The 21,492-nt window shown below is 41.1% G+C and overlaps 1 protein-coding gene and 1 long non-coding RNA gene across 6 annotated transcripts in view; one reads left to right on the top strand and one right to left on the bottom strand.

Moving 5' to 3' along the window:
- PHF21B (PHD finger protein 21B) overlaps positions 1–1,833 on the bottom strand; it is a 155,890-nt gene extending 154,057 nt beyond the window's left edge. For 2 of the 4 annotated variants that reach the window (XR_014944878.1, XM_085543724.1), the window contains exons 1-3: positions 1,309–1,833; positions 749–781; positions 399–464 (exon numbers count right to left, since the gene is read on the bottom strand). Coding sequence is in view for 3 of the 4 variants with exons in the window: in XM_085543724.1 (XP_085399850.1) it covers positions 399–464; positions 749–781; positions 1,309–1,362 (153 nt within the window). In the remaining variant the exon portion in view is untranslated. The remainder of the gene's footprint in view (positions 1–398; positions 465–748; positions 782–1,308) is intronic. The other 2 variants (XM_085543727.1, XM_085543731.1) reach the window with 2 other exon arrangements.
- An 82-nt stretch (positions 1,834–1,915) lies between these two features.
- Positions 1,916–20,198, top strand: LOC107317537 (uncharacterized). Of its 2 annotated transcripts, XR_014944927.1 has the most exons (5): positions 1,916–2,047; positions 6,231–6,767; positions 10,432–10,515; positions 11,555–11,806; positions 16,192–20,198. It is a non-coding gene; the product is annotated as an uncharacterized LOC107317537 (long non-coding RNA). The 2 variants fall into 2 exon arrangements; XR_001556916.3 differs by lacking the exon at positions 6,231–6,767 and having other exon boundaries at positions 1,926–2,047.
- The last annotated feature ends 1,294 nt before the right edge of the window (positions 20,199–21,492 follow it).

Raw genomic sequence — 21,492 nt, 5'->3', positions numbered from 1 at the left:
CCAGCCTCCTTGCTCCCAACTCTTGCTCTGCATATCACGCAGAAGTGCACAAAGTAGCCCAAGACAGGAGGATTTTCCATATTCCTAAAACATGTCGACCAACTCAAAATGGACGCCTCTTTTTTTTTTTTTTTTTTTTTTTTTTTTTTGTACGCTTTAACTACTGCTTATCTTTTTACTACTAGTACTAAAACCATCCTTTCCCCCAGCAAGACACACAAGAATCTGATCTCATTTTGAAAACATGCATTTTCTTACTTTACGCTTAGGAAAAATGGACGCTATATTCCCTGCTGTTCGTATTTTTCAGCTAACACAGACACTTTTCGGATGTTTAGAAAGTGCATCGTACAAACAAGAAGAAAAAGCAAACAGAACTGAATCGATCTGTTCCTTACTTGTTTCTCATTAAGAGCTGCTATCCTTGATTGCCTTTCATGGATTTGTTTCTTAAGATCCCCGTTCTGCAAAAACGGCAATAAGATGCATATTAAAGGCAAAGTGGAAACTAAGCCCTGTAATGAATAAACTTGCGATCTAGAAATTGTTCAAAGGCAAAACCGTTCCATCGCAGCCGTACAAAAGCATGCACACACACAACACACAACCTTAGTAAGAAAGCTCAGCACAGACTACAAAATGAGATCTCTTACTGATAAAGTTTCTCATCCTGCTGTCCCAGCATAACTGCGCTGATTATGGCAGGGATAAAATACTGAAGAAGAGAAAAAAAAGGATCTGCATTTACCTGTGGATCTTGCTTCATCTGTGCAATTAGTTTCTATTAAAAAAAAAATAAAATAATAATCACCCCCGAAAAAGGAGGAATTAGAAACTGTTTCAAGTTTAATGGATTTTTTTTGAATGTATGTATTTGTGTGGACGGGGGAGGGAGGGGGGTAAGGAACAAAGAGGCAAGTAAACACTGCGAGTCAGTTTCAAGCAAAGCTCATAAATATTCAAGTCTCGTCCTAATCTCTCCAGCACACACACGCACACGCACACCCGCTCACACCCGCACACACTCACACGAGCCCCAGCCGCAATGCTAACTAACTCCGGCTCCACGGTACGCAAGGAGAGGACAAAACAACAACGGCGCAACCCCCCGAAGCACCCCGCAACTCGGGCCAACAAGCCGCCAAACTACTTTGCCCGACTGCTCGTCATTGCCGCGGGGGCCGGGGGTCCCCCCACCGCAGCCCCGGCCCCGCCGCCCCCCGCCGCTGCCTGCAGCATGCAACACGGGCGGCCCGACCCGGCCGCCGGGCGAGGAGCGGTTCACGGGCATCTCGTGGCGTTTTTTACCTGATGACATTGGATTTCCACTTTTAACGCCTCTTGCAAGCTGTGCAGCTCCATCCCCGCAACTTGCCGGGCACTTTCCTGTCACTTTCAGCTCCGAATGAAGTTGTTTTTGTTTGTTAGTAGGGTTTGCTTGTGTTGTTTTGTTTTGTTTGGTTCGCTTTTTTTTTCTTTTTTGGTTGCTTTTTTTGTTTTGCTTTTTTTTTTTTTTTTGGCTCCTTTTTTTTTTCTTTTTTTTTTTTTTTGGCTTATTTTTCCCCCCTCTTTTTTTTTTTTTTGCACCCAAGCAGCCACCCCTCCCCCCCCCCCCCAAAAAAAAATAAAAAATAAACAACAAAAAAGCTGAGTAAAAAAAAAAAAGCGAAAAAAATTGCAATAATAATATATATATATATAAAAAAAAAAGCGATAACAACAACCTAAAGAAACAACTACTACTCAGGCTGCAAAGCAAGTTCGTCGCTTCTTTGCTGGGGACACAGACTCATCACTCACTTTCCGCCAAACTAGGGGGGCCCCTCCCCCGCCTCCCCCGCCCGCTCCCCCCGACCCCCCCCCCCCTCCTTCCCACCGCCCCCGCCCCGCCCCGCTCCGTGCCACCGCCCCCCGTCGCCCCCGCCGCCAATGGGGAGGGGAGGGGCTGCGAACGGGAGGGACTATATTTCCTCGCGGCGTGCGCGCCTTGATTTCACTTTGCCTGGGGAAAAAAAGTTGTGCCGCGGCTCTCCATGCTAATACAGAGGTACCCGGATGGGAGGGGAGGGGATTTGGGGGGGATTTAGGAGGGGGGGGAATGTAAAGGCTTCGGCCCCGCACATGCGCTCTGCCCGCTTCGCCGCCGCCGCCGCGGTGGGCGAGACAACAACAAAGTGCGAGGGGCTGAGTGTGGGGGGAGGGGATGGGCTGCCTCGGTGGGGCGGCTTCCCTCTCCGCCTCCAGGGTGTCCCCAGGGCCCGCTTCGGCAGCTCCCCGCTGCTAGGTTTCTTCCTGCTCTCTCCCTACATTGGTGTTTGGCCACGTAGTTGCAGTATCTTTTATTTCCATGCAGTAATTGGAGCCCTAGAATTGGGTTTACCTTCTCGCTGACGCATGATCAGAGTGGGGTTGGAAGGCAAAAGTAGTGCTTAGAATTATTTTACTGATGACGCTCAAAAGTGAGGGCACATCTTTACATGCATGATGATGGGGATGAGAGCCTCAATGTGCAGATACTCTCATGTCTGCAATGATTGCACGCAGGTGTTTTAAGCAGCACGAAAACATGAAGTTGAAACTCACCCTAAATAATTAGTGAGTATTTCAAACACCACCATACTCCAGATGTGCTGAGATGCCAATTTTAATAACAAATTAATTTTAATACTAATTAAGGACACCAATGCACACCAAAACCAACTTACATCAAGCACACTGTAATAAAAGCTATTTTGAAGTATAACATGCTGGGAGTCCAAAACATTGTACTTAATTTACATTAAACTTCTCAAATGTGTTTTGTCCAAACATCAACAACTTCTTACATTTCAATCATAGAAATCATTAAAGTTGTAAAATCATTAAAAAGACCTCAAAGACTATTAAGTCCAACCATCAGTCCATTACCACCATATCCATTCTACCGTGTTCCTCAGTGCCACATCTAGACACTTTTTTAACACCTTTAGTGATGGTGGCTCCAACACTTCCTTAGGCAGCCTCTTCCAATGCTTGGCTACTCTTTCAGAGAATAATTTTTTCCCAACATACAACCAGAACCTCCTTTGGTGCAACTTGAAGCCATTACCTCTGGTTCTATCATTAGTTACCTGGGAGAGGAGTCCACTCCCCACTGTATGAGGAAGTAGTGAAAAGAAGCAATAATATCTCAAGATTAAAAGGCAAGTCCAACAGTTGGTATTAAGAAACCCATCAAAATCCTAATGATTTTAAGGCTCTCAATGCTTAGCTTTGAAGCAACTCCTATGTTGATCAAGATCATAAGTAAAATTCCTGATTTCAGAGTGCCAAGTCAGGACTTCCTGCTTCACCAATGAGAGTTTTGCCTCAACAAACTCCCGAAAGCAGGAACTCCAGAAAAAGACTTTCAGTTAGAAAGAGACAAGTTGCATTACAGATGACAACTACCTCCTTCCATGCACATTCCAAGCTACTTCCTCTCTACATTAGTGATACAAAGATTCACAACGACATATTCTTAGTCTGAATAAATAAATAAATAAATAAATAAAATAGCAATAAAGCTTAAATTAAGCAGAAAATTTCTATTAACCTCACAATTAAATAAATTATATATATACGTGTGTGTAAACAACAACAGCAACAACCTTCCTTTAAGTTACTAATGTAACAGTAATGGTTGACAGACTACATTACAGTTATTGTAACAGGCCATATTTTCAGCAATTGTTTAGTGTTGCCACATGGCTTGAACAAGTTACAAGCCAAGAAGCCAGTTTTATTCTTTTTCTAAAGATAATTTCTAAGGCAGTTTATTTTCTTTTGTCAATGTATTGTTTTCTGGATTGAAAATATTGGAGAAAGGTATTTAAATAACCAGTCAGTAAAAATGGCTTAGCTGTACAGGGGATTTTTAAAAACCAAACTCTACTCACCTGAGTAAGGGCAAATAGGTGAATCCCACAGATGGTGATGTATATGAAAGTGTTACATTGTTAAATCAATGTAGCTTCTCATGCTTTCTGTACAGAAGTGCTTTATAGTGCTAGACCCAAAAGAGTAGGGCTTTGTAAGGTAAATAAATACCAGATGAGACCCAAAGCTATTTGTGAACTGGGAACATTAGCTTTGTAACCTCTGCTTATATCAGTGCAAAACTTCTGTGAGTTTAGAATCAGGCCGTCAGCTAAAACTGGCTAAACTATTCAAGGAACATTTATTTATGTGTTGTTAATTCACTGGTGTTCTTGCAAAGAAAAAGTGTGCAATTTCAAGAAATGTTCAATTTGTGATATTACCTCCAAGGGGCAAGGGTTATTGTGTCGTCCTTCCCACACCAGTGAGATGCCAGGAAGAAAGTTCTTAGGGATTTATGTTAACCTGCTTGCCATTCAAAATTGGTTTATATGTCTACAGTGCTATGATGGGTCACAGATTTTAATACAAATATAAATTATACATTATAAAACATAATGAAGTACTTTGCTTTTCATTTATTGATACTACTTATATTGTTTCCTAGGGAAGTTGTGTAAAATACATTAATCTGTCAGATTCATTTATGCAATAATATTATGCAGTCACCTATAAAAATGTTAACAGCTTTATGCAATTTACTTGAAGATTACAGTGGCAAAAGTCATCCTTCTTTCTGGAGGGACATTAGAGCTCAGTGAGCTTCCCTTCCATCTATGCATCTGTATATGAGACACTTACAGTTTAGTTGGAGAATGCAAAGGGAATGGGAGACCAAGTGGAAGTGCATGAAGCATGACAGAGGGATCTACTTAAATGTGGAAATATACAGTCACTGCTAACTAGGAAAAAAATATGCCATGTTACATGAAGTATAATTTATTGTATGATTAAACACGTTTTTTTTTTTTTGTTGTTGTCCCTTAGGGTGGCTGTCATTACTCATACTAATGGCAATAGGCTGAGGGGTGCAGCTGATGTAATAGATGGGAGGGACACCATCTAGAGGAACCTGGACACACTTGAAAAGTGATCATATGAGGATCCAGTGAGGTTTAACAAGGCCAAGTGGGAAGTGTTACACTTGGGTTGAGGCAATCCCAGATATGAGTATCAAAAGGGAGAGGAACTCATTGAGAGAAGTTCTGATGAAAACAGCTTGAGGGTTGGAAGCAGATGGAGGTGATTTTCCCCCTCTACTCTGCCATTGTGAGGCCCCATATAGAATACTGTGTCCAAGCCTGGGGCCTTCAGTACAGGAAGGATGCAGAGCTGTTGGAGATGATTCAGAGGAGGACAATGAAAATGATCAAAGGGCTGAAGTGTGTCTCCTATGAAGAAAGGTTGAGGGAGCTGAGCTTGTTTAGCCTGGAGAAGACAAGGCTCTGGGGAGATCTCATTGCAGCCTTCCAGTACTTGAATGGAGCTTACAAGTGGGACAGGTACAACATTTCACATGGTCTGGTGATAGGACAAGGCGAAATGGCTTTAAACTAAGAGAGGGCAGATTTAGGCTAGATGTTAGAAAGAAATTTCTTACCCGGAGGATAAAAAACTGGAACTGGAACGGGTTGCCCAAAGAGGTTGTGGATGCCTCATCTCTGAAGGCCAGGTTGGGTGGGGTCCTGGCCAGCCTGATTTAGTGGGTGGCAACCCTGCCATAGGGAGCTGGAAGAAGATGATTTTTTAGGTCCCTTCCAACCTAAGCCATTCTGTGATTATATAATTCATACAAATTTTGCAATTTCAGAAGTCCTCCTGAAGAAACGGTACCCTTCCTTTCTCCTTGCATTGGAAATCATATTTAGAACCTGCAAGGGTACTTTCACAATCAAGGATACTCTGCAGTCCTGGAGTAAAGATGTGTGTGCTTGACAGTAAAATATGTTATCACTCTACTGCCAAAAGTATTGCTGGCTTCTGTATAATACTTTTTTTCAGATGAATAGGAGTAAAGTGGCCGGTTACACGAACCCTTTTGCTGGTGGAGAGCTTTATCCATGTGATTCAATTTGATAGCCCTTGGTAACAAAGCTACATATGCAACAGTGTTTCAAAATCGGACTCATTCTCTGTAAAAGTTATTGCAGAGAGGTATTTGAAAAACTGCCATACTTCAGAGGATTACCAGAACATGCACAGCACTGTATCAATAAAGACCAATAACTGTTGGTGATTTTGTAGTAATATTTCCTGCATGCAGAGACTCATGACCATTGAGCTTAGAACTCAAAACACCCCAAAGATCTTACTTCTAATGTATCTAATTACAGGTTGACAGGAATCCAACAGCAAGGAGTGAAATCTCACACTTTAAGTCCCAACAAGATGTGATAATGTTCTTTCCTCACCAAGATTACTGATTCAAGAAGAGATTTGCAAAGCCAAAAAGAACAAGATACTTAATTGCAGCTGGCAATGCTGTATTTCTACTACAATTAACTTGGAAAATCCACTTTCCACATACCTTTGTGTAATATGTTCCCTTTCTTTCCTATAAAGAGTGCTACAAATATGTGGAGAAATAAAGTGATTTTTAAAGAAAAACAATGTCTTGATAGCAAATTTAATGCATTTCAAATTCTTCTTTCCAAACTGACAAGGAAAAGTGTCAGATAATAAGATCATGGGCAGCCCAACAAGAAGGGAACAGCTGCTCAGCTCAGAGTACCCTGGAAGAGTACTTGGAGTGAATAGCAGTGTACCATGGAGGTCCATCTTCATTCAAGCCAGTACTGACTCGTGCAGGAGCAAGGCCTCTTGATGCACATGGGATAAGATAGTGGTAACAAACCAGTGGAACAAACAAGGTGAGATAAGAGAGCAGAGCTTGAAGCCACATTGAGAGGCTTAAGGTTGGCTGATCTATCCAAGATGCACAACTCATCCTGTATTTTCTGAATACTGCCATCCTACAATATTTTCCTTCCCCTTTTAAGACCATCATTCCAGCTCAAGTGGGAAGATGTTTTAGAGATCTGGAATCAATTGTATGGAAGTAACATTTTCCTCACCACAAAGTCATCTTAACCGAGGCTTAGAGACAGCATCTGTCTCAGCAAGACTGAGTTGTATCCAGTTCTTGGCTATGGTGAAAAAAACCTTCAGGAAAGGCAAAACAAATCAGGATATTAATGATTTCTGTCTGATTATTAGAGGGGAAGGACATGAAGAATGATGAAATGGCATTGTCTAATGTTTGCAGGTGGCTGCAACATGATCCTCCCAGCTCATTTCTAAGTCTTTGGCATCCTCATTGACCAGACTACTAACCTCCCAAGAACTCCTTCTCCTGGGTTTGTATGTTACCACTTCAGTGCAATTGCAAGAGAAATTGTGTCTTTTCCTTTCTTTTTCTTGAGTACCATCAGTGCCACTGATGAATTAACTCTCCTTTGATCCCTTCTACATCATGCACCACAAAGTTGAGGGGATCCCAACTATAAGTGTCGCGTCAATAGACAACAACAATATCAGAAGGCATTTTAGTCCATTTGGACATTCATTGTGGAGAAAAAAAGAGCTTACCCTACCTACCATGACAGAAACTGTGACTGAACCTCGGCAGCCCTCACTTAACTGGAATTCCTCAGGCTATTATTCCCCATGTGCAACTATTTTCCTCATCTTGTTTTCTTTGTCTCTTTTTTTTCCATCACTCTTTCATTTCCCTTGTTGCTCAGCTCACGTAACTTTATCCAATCTGATCCTGCTCACTCAGATTGTTCTGGAAGTACAATGGTACAGCAACATCAGGTGCCTACAGATGAGGCAACAATTTAAGATTCTTCAGCATGTCTCCAGTGGCAGTCTGACATCTAGTGATCTTCTGTCAATACAGACAAATCCTTCCACCTACTCCCTTTCCTGTCTCCTGCTAGAAAATCTTTGACTCCAAAATAGCATTTATTACTCTAAAGGTTGAAGAGAAAAGAAGCAGCAAATCAGCATCTTGCCAGATTTCTCACACTGTCATTTATGACTGTGTGATATTGTCATTTATGAACTATGTGATGAAATAGGGAGTACTGAGTTTGGAGATAATCTTAGCTTTGGAAGGCAATGTGTGTTTTGAATGATTGTGACAAATTGGAAAAAAATGCTCTAAAAAAGTAATCTGTGATTCCATATGAACAAGTATGAGGGATTAAATTTGGGTAGATATGGCTAACTTTACAAACAGGAATAGGTACTAGCTGCTTAGATAATGATTTTACAAGGAAGAGTTTTGAGTTTACAATGAATCACTAACTTAATAAGAGTCAAAACCTTCACCTTATTTTAAAAAGGGCTGAGACCCATAAAAATGAAGACATTAAGATAGGCAAAAAGATCCCTGTGCACTACTCAGCACTGGCAAAGCCTTAGCTGGATTCCTATGTCCAATTTGGAGTTCCACACCACCAAAAACTTGGCTGAATTGGTGATAAGACAAAGAACAGTAGTAAGAACATTCAGAGTTCTGGAGAATGTTTTATGTAAAGGGAAAGAGTTAAATATATGCTCAGCATTATTTAGGCTAACTGGAGGACTGTGGAGAGATGTTGTAACAGTCTTCAGCCGTATAAAAGAGAAAGGGAATAACTGTTCCATCTCATCAATTGTGAGAGAACAGAAAGGGTTGGATTTACAATAAAGCAATGAAGATTCAGACTAGACAGTGGGAAAAAACATCTCTAAAGGTGAAAGCAGGCATTGATTATATATGTTCCTTTTGGAGACAAAGTTATTGTAAATCTCTAAGTGGAGGTTAAATAACCTACAGAGAGAACAGGAGTACAGTTTGATACTCTCTAGGAAGAACTGGATAGACAAACAACCTTCTGAGACCTTTTCTGGACCAATATACAGTTATCCCTCTGATAACACACAGATTTTCTTTGTAATAATTCAGAAAGTAGCACAACTTGAAGAGGGTTAAAATGAGTAGGTCACTCCAAATGTAATACCTCTTATTTATTTTCATAGAAACTACATGAGATACAAAGAGCAAAATAACACTATTTGATAGAGCAAATTCTCAGCTACAAAGCACTACTTTTCAACAGTCACCACCACTGGCTGATTTGCTGGGATGAGCTGATCAAGATGCTCTGAATTTCATTGTGTGACAGCTGTGAATGGCCATCCAGAACATGGCTTGCTTTCACATCACTGTTGCCACTACTGAAATGCATAACCCACTGCCTCACTATGCTCACATACACTGGTTGATTTCAATAAATGTTCGATAAGTGTTGGTGTATGTCATTGGGTACAATTTTTTTTTATTTTTTTTTTTTTGCATGGAGGATTTCAATGACACACCTTTGCTTCATACACACTTCCATGTCTGACATCATTTTGTCAGACTGCTCCTCTGCTCCCATCTGTTGCACAGTATTGGTGGGAAGGTTCAGCCTCTACTACAATGCTGCCAACATATACCTCTGATGTCATGAGCCTACATAATAATAATGCTGAGGCTTTTCCTAAGTCTTATTGTATCATTGTAGGAGCAAAATCGCTTCTCCTTGCTCTAGCAGTGTATTCAGCATTTGGTTTCTGGAAGTTTTCCCTACTGCTGCATTCATCAACTACTTCTCTGTTTTGGAACGTAGATTTACTCAACACATAAGACTCAAGAGCCCAGAAATCTAGGTTTGTAAGTATATTTGCATCTCTGACTTATATCCCAAACACATTTAGATATCTGACTCATCCTGCAAAGCACAGATTTATTTGACTTAAAAAGGTGCTAGGAGCCTGTATACCTCTAAATTCTGATTTTTCCCTTGAGGAAGGAGCTCTTCTGGGGTTCTCAAGACCATCACTTGCAATTAAATGGTGTTCTTTCCATTTTCAGCTCAAAGCTTTTTTCCCATTGTAGCACTCTCCCTTGTTCTCCTGATATGTTATAAGCACATTCCTCTTCTTCCTTCCATTCTTCCCTTCAATTTTTCATATATTTCCCCCCGTTTTTTCCCATCTATCTCATTTTAGCCTTCTATTTGGATCAAAAGATCAAGCCAGCCAAACACAGTGAATCACAAGAAAGAACCAAATTCTGTTTGATATGCACACAGCACATACAGACATCAGAAGAAAAAGCCAGATTGCAAGTGCAGAAAATATTTGGCCTCCCTAAATGCAAAATGCCACCAGTTTTTAATGCACTGGACAAACTATCAGTGGTTTACTTAACACTAATTCAGTAACTGATCTTTTGCTTTCACTTCAGTCCTTGGAAAGTCTCTCCCTGTGCTGTCATATATATGAAAGAGGATGTCTGAAAAATGTAGATAACATGACGCAAGAAAAATCTATTAACATTAAAAAATGGCACATTTGCAGTTCTTAACAATTCTGTCTCAGTAATTTATTATTGTTGTTGTTGTTGTTGTTATTATTATTAATGGAAGATAGCTGTATCAATAAGTGTAACTAAAATCTCCAGGTAAGAAGAATAAAAACATATTTTCTCTCTTTTTACAGGTGTGATTGTAAAGAGTTAAGTTCTACTGGTCATCCCTCTGAAATCACAAGCTCCATATACATTCCTTACCTGGAGGCAAAGAGGTAAAGTCAATTCCATTCTTTACCCAATTCCTTGTTATTATAAAAATCAAATTTAGGCTATTCTGTGCCATGTCTCATATGTCACATACTCTCCAGTGGTTGGTAAAATGAATGAGGTGCTTTTTGGAAGCACAATTACTCAATAGAGATTTTGGTATTCATTTTCAATGGGAATATTTAAAGTTGTTTTCTCTCTTAATTTCCTTGTTTAGAAAGAACAGCATTTTGAATGTCACTAAATAAACATTAATACTCCTGTTAATGACTCTATGAAGTGTAAAACTATGAAAACTGAACCCCTATTACTGTCCCTATATTGTAAAGCAACCTGTGCAGAGAGGTGGCTAAAGTCCTCATAACTCCAGGCATCTGGGAAAAGGTGGTCAAGAAAACATTCTTTCTGAAAGAGGCTACTGCTATGTGAAGGAGTGGTACAGCGTAACCAGGGCAGAAAGTATGTCTAGCATCTTTCTCTGAAAAGATGTGCCTGGGCTGAACTGCTGAAGCAAGTCCTGAGAGTGTAACACACCCCTGATTTACTCCTGTGGTGTCAGTGCAAAGTATAATCACTGGCTGAGAGATTTAAATCAATGCAGCGTGATTTTCAAAAGCTCTCATACTGAGCTAGCATCACTAACTTTGAAGTGAAGGGTAAAATTCAAATGAGGTATAATAATGCTAGTGCTGAGCACTTCTGAAAATCCCTCCCATGACCTTGAGGCTAAAGAAATACGTTAAAATTTGATCAGCAAATCCTGGGCACTTCTCATATTGAAATGAGTGCTTTTAGGGCTGGGCAAGCAGGGATCAAGTCACTTTGAGGCATATAAAGTAATGCACCTGAAAAGAAAGCATGGTCATATTCTCTGGCAATTATTATTGTTATTATTTTTCTTAAATTAAGCTACAGGCATAAAGACATGGGCATATAGTTGGTAGAGCAGGGGAAAAAAGGAAAAAAAAAAAAAGTTTAAAGGATTTAGAAAAGGAATTTACATCCTCCAAGTTACTTGAACTTATGATGCTCCATTCTTTTCAGGATGTGCACATTCACACTTGAGTCCCATTGACCTTCAGTGAGCTTTGGGCTTCTAATCACCTTTGAGAAAAGAATCCTACCTTTGCTGAATATCATATACTCCCAGAAGTTTCATATTAATGAAGAAATCAACAGGCTATTGAAGTTCTCTCCTCACTTTCAGTTGATCTTTCTCCTTCCCCAGGAACGAGCAGTCCATACCTTCCAGCATCACTCTCCAGAGTGCGCCTTGACCTCCTTTCCAGGCAGGAGGTAATGAGCCAACTGTTTCTACAAAATGTTTTCCAAACAGGTTCAGCTCCCATTAGCACTTGGGAAAACTCAGGCAGCTTGATACATAAGCCTGGCTGAAAATCACAGTAATACAAAGAATGTCTCACACTATGCCTGAGGTTTCCCAGCCTTCCAAGGAGATTTTAAGGCATCTTTCCAACTATAGTTATGAATTTAAATCTCTTGGGCAGCCCAAAAAATCTTTTCTTTAAGCTCTCTAGCACGGAAAGATAGGAGAGAATAACGAAGTGTCAGCCCAAACCTACTCATACTGCCATCACGTTGTTTATGGCAGAGGTATGTGTGCCACTAGGATCTTCAGTATACTAAATGAGTCATCTGCCATGGGGGGAATTTTGTGCTTGTCCTGCTACTGAAGGAACCAGACTTGGCTCTGGCATGGACCTCAGACTTTCTGATCTCTGTCTTCTTCTCATGGTCAGTGAAGAAAAAGCACTCTGACACCTGTCATCTTGGCTTCATCCCAATTGATGTGGCTGCCTGATGCCATATTTTGCTCTTGCACAAAGTGCCTGTAAATGTATTCTCTAGGCTTTTTTCCCCATGCACTGCTGGTGATTTCATTCAACATCACCTTCACTTCAGATGAAAATATTATATTAATTTCTGTGACAGGATGCAACAGGGTTTGTAGTGAAATGAATAGGCAGTGATCCAGCAGGGAATGAGAGGGGTAGTATAATGAAGCCTTCACCTCTCTTTGGCTCTGTGCAAAATTTTCCAGCAGTACTGAGAAAAATTTTGGTGGGACAGTCAAATTTCTGCTGAATAGGATGAAAAGATGAAGAAGCCCTTTCCACTCTATTCAGTAGGCTCCTGTATAGAGAAGCCCTGCTTAACATTTCTGCTGAACAGAGCCTTAGGGCAGAAAATACATTGAACTCCCATAGTAGAGTACTAGTAATGGCTTTTTAAAACTGTCTCAATTTGTATCATTTGCAAAGCACAAATATTCTATCTGATTTTAATTATAGGATTCTCCCAGATATTGTATTTCATTTTCTTTCTACCTCCCCACCTCCTCTTTCAATTTTGTTGTTGGTACTGCTGTCCTGCACTTACAGTCTTGCTCTGATTTGCAAGGCTGATCCCATTGCCAGAATCCTTTTATCACTCTGCTTTGAAAAAAGAATTGACTTTCTTTTGTACATTGGGGTGAATTTGTAAATAACACTCGTTCAACAAATTTTGCTCTAAGGATCACTCTGGGAATATATTCAGATCAATATCATCCCTGTTAATATCACTTGAAAGTAACGCTGCACAGCACCACAGAAAGGCTCTGGGAGTATCATCTTCAAAATAGGGAGTCTGAGAAAGCCAAGTGAGAAGCATTGAGCAACAGGATATTGTACATGCAGTCCATGCACTCGTTCTCAGAAGCAGGGGATACTAATTATTTCCTAGTATTGCAGCAGTGCAAACATAGCCTCCCCAGATCCAGGAGCTGTACACACTGAACTTAAAAAGAAAAAGTATTTTTTTTTCATAGCATCATAGAATCATAGAATGGCCTGGGTTGAAAAGGACTACAATAATCATCTTGTTTCAAGCCCCTGCTATGTGCAGCGTCACCAGCCACCAGACCAGGCTGCCCAGAGCTACATCCAGCCTGGCCTTGAATGCCTCCAGGGATGGGGCATCCAAAACCTCCTTGGGCAACCTGTTCCAGTGCGTCACCACCCTCTGTGTGAAAAACTTCCTCCTAACATCTAACCTAAGCCTCCCCTGTCTTAGTTTAAAACCATTCCCCCTTGTCCTGTCACCAACCATCCTCATAAACTGCTGCTTCCCACCCTGTTTATACACTCCCTTCAAGTACTGGAAGGCCACAATGAGGTCTTCCCGAAGCCTTCTCTTCTCCAAGCTAAACAAACCCATTTCCATCTACCTTTCCTCTTAGGAGAGCTGCTGATCATTTTAGTGGCCCTCCTCTCGACCCAGTCAGTTTTTGTGACCCCACAAAGACCCCATGTCCAGTGCAATTAGTGTTCATTATGTTTTACTTAGCACATAATCACAGGTAACACCTCTAAAGAATATTAAGATGTGCAGTCTGCATTCTCAAAGTTCTCTTCTTTAAATAAACATATGGAGGTTCTTTAAATAGTTCCCTCTGCACTAAGCTCAAGTGCAACAAAAGATATGCAGTGACTGCAAAACACAACAGAGCACAAGAAAAAAATAGATTAAACCCTTATGAGTCTTTTTATCTTGACCACCAATGTTCTGTTTTGGTATTCAGATGCTCTTACCTCACTCACAGGCTGATGAAACAAAAAGCTTTTAAAAGTCACGAGGGCTCTCAAAATAAAGCAGGGAGTATATACATGAAGTTGCTCATTTTCCTTTCCCAGATGAACATAGAAAGGCCTTAAGTACCTTAGTAAGTCTTAGATATTGAGGTGTCTTCTATAGGAATATACTGTCCCCAGCCAGGACCATGCGGCATACGTAAGAACATACAGATTGAAGCACACACAATCTTATTGATGCAAATCTCTGAGCTGCAGTTCACCCAAGTTGAGCAAAAAGCTGGTACCAATGTGCTAATACTTCTTATGTGTTTTCCACTGCAAATTCCCAGTCTAGATGTTTTTCCTGTCTTTTTCTGGGCTAAATGTCATCTTCCCTGGCCTTGTCCCAGTTAAATACTAGGTGAGTTGTATAAGGATGCCAAGCAATTCACACAACAATGTTCTGTAATGCTTGTTTTACTCTGCTTACATCACTGCAGAAACCTTTTTTCCCTCCCTTTGTTTTGCTCATTCTTCTAAAATAAGCATTTGGCATGTTATTTGTGTTTTTGTTTTTAATGCCCTTTATTCTGGTCTTAAAACTACTTTTTGTCCTTTTATTTACAGGGAAAATCTTGAAATCATAGCCCCAGCATATGACAAAATCAGAACCAGAAAGTTAACAAAAGGAAGCCCAAATTTACTTAGAGAGCATCTCTTTACTCTTTTATTCAGTCTCATGATTAGGTAGGAACAGGCTGACTCATAACATTTGAGTGTCCTGGCTCAGCAATACTGCTTTCACTGTCAGAAGGTTCCATCCTCTTTACGGTCCTTCATCTCACCCTCAGCTGATTTGCATTGCTAGGCAAGTACAGGATTACAAAAATTAAAAGAGAGTTATGAAAAATAATTTGAAGCAAAATAACAACTTGGAGAGATCTTTTCTGGAACGGCTGACTGCTGTTACTGAAGGCTTCCCAAGTTAAAAACGCAAACAAGCGTGGTTGGAATCCAACTGTTATCTCACTTGGTTCTTTAGGAACGGAGATGAACCTGTTGGTCTCTACTCCTCTCATTAATTTCTCAACTTCTATTGATCTGTTGCAGTGTCAGTGATACAATACTTTGTGTTAACCTTTTTTGTTAATTATGTTAGGTGCTGAAATACAACTTACTCTTCTAAATGCAAAGTGCAGACCTGAAAAAGAGGTAGTAAGGAGTCGCAGAAGGGAGCCTTTGGAATCTCATTTTTATTACTAAGAAAATTAATTTACTGCAATTTTTTTTTTTAAACCATGTTGCTACCTCCTGCCTTATCCAAATCCCTCCTGGCCTCATCCATTGAGTAGTGGAGGGATGTTAGCAGGTTATGTCCATTGCACCATCTTCACCTTTCCACCTGATCTAGTGGAGAAATATCTGATCTTCCTATTTGATCTCCAAGATGCTGTGCTGTGTGTGTGGTGCTAATGGGTTTGCTCAGATTCCTGTGGCTGAGCTGAGTCACAGTCAACTCACCTAGTAGTGACAAAGCTCCAGCATGATATTTGCTTGAAGGGCAAGTCTTTATTTCTGAGGCTAGAATCAGGCATACCTCCTCTGTAGATCCAACCTGAGGACTTCTTCAGTATTATACATATAATGATCTCATAGTAAAATCGTTCTGAGAAAGTATGATAGGGTCAAGAACAAAATATTGAAAATTACAGACGAAGAAAAATAATTTTCTCTGCTGAACCATCCAGAGAAGTTAATCTTTCTAGATTATGATGTAAAACAAACTACTATATTTCATCTATATTTATATGTGTCTTTTATCACACAGACAATTGATGTGCAGTGGATATGTGTTATTTAAATACCTGTATATCTTCCATATCTGCATGCATGCACATACACTTGTACATATCTACACACACATATATGAACACACTCACATGTAAGGTTTGCTATGAAGTTTTGCTTCAGTTATTCAAATCTAGCTGCTAAACACATGCACAGCTGCAGCACAAGTGCAAGTTGAATCAGCTCCCCGAGGAGCAGAGGCTTGGCTCGCAGATTCCTTAGTTCATTATAATCACTGCTTTCAATCTCTCATTACAGAGAAGCTGTCACCGAGATTCTTCAGAAACCTGAGGCCAACAGCTCTTCATTTAAACTAGTGTCACTTGGCCGAAGTCAAAGATATAACTGAGAGGGCAGTGTGTCTGGGAAGATCACTTAAAGCCAACAATTTTTCACATTTCTATTCTGTAGAGCCCCAGTAAGGTTTCAGCTTCCACCAAATCTCTGCTAGCACTAACTACTCCCAAACCAACTAATTCTATATTAATTAAACAGACTCTTTCTCCCCGCTGTAAAAACACAGGAACTAAAAATAAACCTGTTACAAAATATGCTTTTTGTTTATACATATTTACATAGATCTCAGATCTGAATATATGCATTACCAGAAGGCTTAACCAATCTGATGCAGAAGATCAGTAAAGCAATCTGCAGGCCCTACAGGGGCCAGAAAAGGAGCATTTGTCTGGTGGCAAACAGCATTATGCAAGACGTGTACTGGCTTTAGATCGTGAGGGGGAAATAGTTGCATAAGTTGTGTATCTGAACTGACTGGCAACAGTACTGCTCATCCCTGCACACAAAAGAAGGGAGGATCGTCTCTCTTCTGTGCATTTATGAAGATTTTCAAGCTCAGGGATACCTTTCTCATACTCCAGGATTTAACCATTTCGGCTTCCTTCTTCTTTTTCTTCCCCCCCCCCCCCCCCCCTCGCTAAATGTGACCCTGGAGTTTGATTTTGGAGGCAGTAACATTGCTCCTTGTTTTCAGCCCTCTGTCTCTCACAGCCTTGCCTGTCTTGCTTGCTCAATGCATATGATGTCTCAGCAAAATGAGTACGTTTTTCACCATTTGTTTCACTTGTTTTTTTTTGTTGTTTTTTGTTGTTGTTTTTTCTTCTCTAAGAAGGAATTTGATGGGGGAGAAAGAAGGCTGGAAAAGCCTGATGGGAAGCATAGTCCAGCCGCAGCCGCGCTGGAACAAAAGAGAGCAGAGCTCTGCGTAACCACACAGCCCCTGCACACAGTGTGTGGGCAGGGGTTATGGCCAAGGGGACCACAGGGATCTAGGGGGTCCCACAAAAAGCCCATTTCCTCAGGTCACCTTGGCTTCATCTTCTTGGATTTGGGTAAATTTTATGGAGAAAACCTTGAGCATACATGTGGACAGATGCCCAGGCTGGGCACAGTGGGGTCCCAGGGCTGGGACAAGAAGCAGGATGAGGCCTTGAGCAGCAGGAACTGCTTCTCTGGCTACTTCATCTGGCAGCACTGGGCTGCATAATGGGAAAACTTTCCCACTGTTTTTTGTTTTTTTTCTTTGAAAGAGATTTTATTTTCACAGAGGCAAGACAAAATCTCTCGGATCTGCCTTCAGCTTTGCATCTCAACAGGAACACAGGTTTTAACACATCACATACATTTAAGCAGTCATTCATATTTCTCAATAAAAAACTGCGGAGGGTGGGAGGTCTTCCTAATTATTGTTGGTATTTTCAGCACACAGCCAGTTGCACAGTTACACTGTGCATCACCACCACCACACATCGTCTCTTAATTTCTTTATTTTCTACCTTGGAGGAAAAAAGGAAAAAGGAAAAGAAAGAAGCGGAGTAATTTCTTCCTTTTAGCCCCCAGAGCAAGTGACTGTGGGGTAGAAAATGGAAATTCTTGGAAGTCTTCTGAGATTATTATTATTTATTTTATTTTATTTTTAAGGAAATAGAGTGCTCAGCCTCATGCTTTCAAAGCACAGAGGTATTTGCTCTTGACAAAGCAAAGGCTTTTGCTAATGTACAGACAGGAGTTTTCCCGGTGATTCTTTCACAGTCACTGTAGCACATGTAAGGCAATAGCCCGGATCTCTTTCCCTTGCTTTCTCTTTTGCCTAGATAATTACATGAAGTTTCAGCTTCTCCCCCCTCCCCCTTTCCGTTAACCTTGGATCCATAGTTTCTGATGATTACTCCCTGCTCCTTTCCTTCAGCACATCAGCTGTTACTTTTCATTTCATGGCTCAGTGGTGAAACTCTTGAACTCTTTTCTCTTTACATGTCCAAGCTGCTTTCTTCCCCCAGATGCTTTTGACTTTTCTCAAGGTCTCATCTTTTATCACAGGGACATCGTGCTTGCTCACTAGGGCGCAGATGTTCCATAGGCGCTGCAGTGCAGTGAGGGTGGGATGTGTATTGCACATTGGACATTGGGGACAGTGAGCAGACCATGCCTCCTGCCTTACTCTGGGAGTACTAAGAGAGGAGGGGGCTCAAGGTTGCAGCTCCCCAGGTCCCCCTTTCCCCCCAAAAAATGGGCTGGCAAAGGGCAGCCAATTTAATCCTCATTTACAAGCATTACAGATATGGGCTTGTCCAGAACTGCTGTAACTCAATGCAAGCAGAGAAAGGAAAGCTTCACTCCTCCAGGTCACCAGGAATAATTTTGCAACCCCTCTCCAACCTTCAGTCTGGCACGGATTGGCTGATTAATCATTGCAGTGCCGCCAGATCCCTGCTATTTGTGCACCTGGCAATACCACTCCGATCATAAAGGTGTTAGCAGCAGCGGGGCTGGATTTTCTGTCTTTTTTTGACTTTTTTTTTTTTTTTTTTTTTTTCTTCCACCCCTTCCTCTCTTTTCTTTTAATAACCAAAGCAGTGAATGGCAGAGAGTACATGAAAGGACTGATCAGCAGGCACTCATCATGGTTGTGTCGGTGGGGGGAAGGGAGACACATCCGCCTGATTTAGTGACGGACTGGGGAAAACACGCTCTGACGGGAAAGGGGCTCTTGGGGGAAGGGAGAGCAAGGAAGGGTTAACGAAGCAGCATTTGCCAACATGAACAGGCAGCCCTGGAAAATCTCTGCCTTGTGTTATCTAAGTGGGGGCTGTACTAGCCTCCCCTCTCAGCCATAGTTTTTGAGAATCTGTGAGCCTATACCATCACAGAGGTCCCAGTTCTTCAGCATAGAAGAAGCCATAAGGACCACCACTGACTTTTTCAGAGCCCTGCTGCCAGCACCCTCACTACCTCTAGGGATGGAGGGTTCCAGCTCCATCCTCAGCTCAGGACTACCCCAAATGTACATCACTTATAAGCCATGTAGTAAAAAATAAGGTTACATTGCCTGATTTCTCCCCTTCACACACATCAAGCAACAGTACTGTCATTTTTTATGTGTACTTTAAACGAGGTGTTTTCCTATTAACCAGTATCATTAGCCTCTCTTCCTGTTTCTCATTAGCTCCAGTGACAGTATCACTTAGAGGTACTGTCCAAGGAATGTAGTCCAAGCAGTGGACTACAGAAGTCCATGGATTACAGAAACAATCCCCATGCTGTCTTCAACCAGTCTTTGGTCAGGAGAAAGCTGCAAAAGGCAGCACACAGCTGGGAAGTTCTTTCCCTTCAGGACAAAATTATGTTGCAATGGGACAACAGTGCTCCATCATGGGTATTGTGGGCTGAGGGTGCCAAGCTCTGCCACTTATCCTGCCCCTGTACACACAGCCCAGTTGCCAGTTCTCCACCAACACCTCCTCTGCAGACCTGGTATTTGTGGTTATGTGGTCAGCCAGTTCAGAGAGCTGATCCTACCAACAGCTATCCTCTCAGAGAAATAAGAATGCCATTTTTCAAAGCAGATCCCCCCCACTGCCTTCGCATCCCTTTGAAGTACGTATCATGAACGCTAGCTATGAAAACGTGGCCATCTAAGGAGCTACCACCTCCACAAGGAAACTACTTTTTACGTTGAAGAAGATACTTGCTAGTTTTAAAGAAATTTCAGTCTCTTTCCTGTTTGATCCTTTAATCCAGATGTGTAGGGTAGCACATTTCCATGTTACCAAAGTGCTGCTAAGTGTAATACGTATTAGCTACCTACAGTACTTCATTATACCTTTTTCTAATTCTGTACCATTCTAAAGATACAGCTGTACTTTGGTGACAAAAATAAGAATTTCTGAACACAGTGTTCAGTACACACATCGACAGCATTCCAAACAGTGACAGCAAGTGCAACCTTTTAGCAGAAATAAGAAAAACAGAGTTCTCATGATTATAACTTAGAGTTAAGAAAAAACTAACAAGCTTGAATCCACTTGTCAGCTGGGTCCTGTAAAGAGTCTCTGACAATTTTTAAAGGGGCAGAAAGCCATCTTTTAGCTGGTAGACCAGCTCTCTGCATGCTGTGGAAATAAGTGTGTATATGACAGATCTAATAATAGGTAGCTGTCATGGTGATGGGTGACCAGAATAACTAGCATACCCCTCTGCCTCCATCTCTGCTTTCTTCTCAGTCTCCCTTCAATTTTCCATATGCATCCCCCCATCCTCTCCTCATTAAACTCAGTGGGGTTCAGTTCAGACCCAGGACTACCTTGTTTGGCGTAATTTGCACAACCAGATCCTAAAGAGTGACATACCACTACTGAGAATGGATTACCAAAATACATTGAGCACAGGTTGTCTGTGCAGAGATAAATAACACTGGCATAGTTACCAAAGCCTCAGATGTGCTCAGCTTTATGCACATACAGTGGATGCAAAATTGACGGAGACCGGGTCAGGCTGACCACACCAGCCTCTCACTGGTGTTAGAGAAGTGTGAGAGTACAGCAAGAGAATGTGAGAAAATGTACTGTGGAAACAGGGGTGGGAAAACAGAAATATGTAATAATTCCTCTATAAATCCTAAGGATATGTCTTTCCCCGTGCAAAGAGAAACTTCAATGTAATCTTTGCATTTCTCTGCAAAATCACCCAACTCCTACTTCTCTCTCTCTTTCTCCCTCTCTCTCCTTTTCTTAAGGACATCAGTATTTTTCAGCCGTAAAAGAGTCTTTGTAATGTACTCATTTTGTGAGGCCTTTTGTTACCTCCATATAATTCTCCCAGACAATTATTATCACAGCCATTGTTACACAATCCAGTTAAAGCACTTCTTTTGCGCCTCTGTCTCTTTCTCCTTCTACAAAATGAAATGTTTGAATGAAGAGTTACATTCCTCAAGATAATGAACTCTCCAGAAGGAAGGTAATGGAAAGTACATATTAATTAACAAGGCTGAATTGTGGTATGGTATTTATATCACATTGAGAGCTTACGAACACAGAAAAAGAGTTTTGTTTGTTTTCTCTGGATCAGGCCTTCTTATTTTAAAAGTACAAAACCCCAAATGATGGGCACACATGCCTTTACTATTCAGATTCTTCACACAAATTGATAAGCATATGCATTTCTTGTCTCCCTGTTGTATCTTTGCCCAAAGTGAAGCTAGAAAATTTCAGACCTTCTCCTAGAAGTCTTGTCATATCCTACGTAGGACATTTTACTTTG

The sequence above is a fragment of the Coturnix japonica genome, chromosome 1 (genome assembly GCF_054131305.1).
Source record: "Coturnix japonica strain WE chromosome 1, WE-NBRP24, whole genome shotgun sequence".
NCBI classification, from domain to species: Eukaryota; Metazoa; Chordata; class Aves; order Galliformes; family Phasianidae; genus Coturnix; species Coturnix japonica.
The sequence above is the reverse complement of the archived record's forward strand: the minus strand, read 5'-3'. Positions and strand labels throughout refer to the sequence as shown.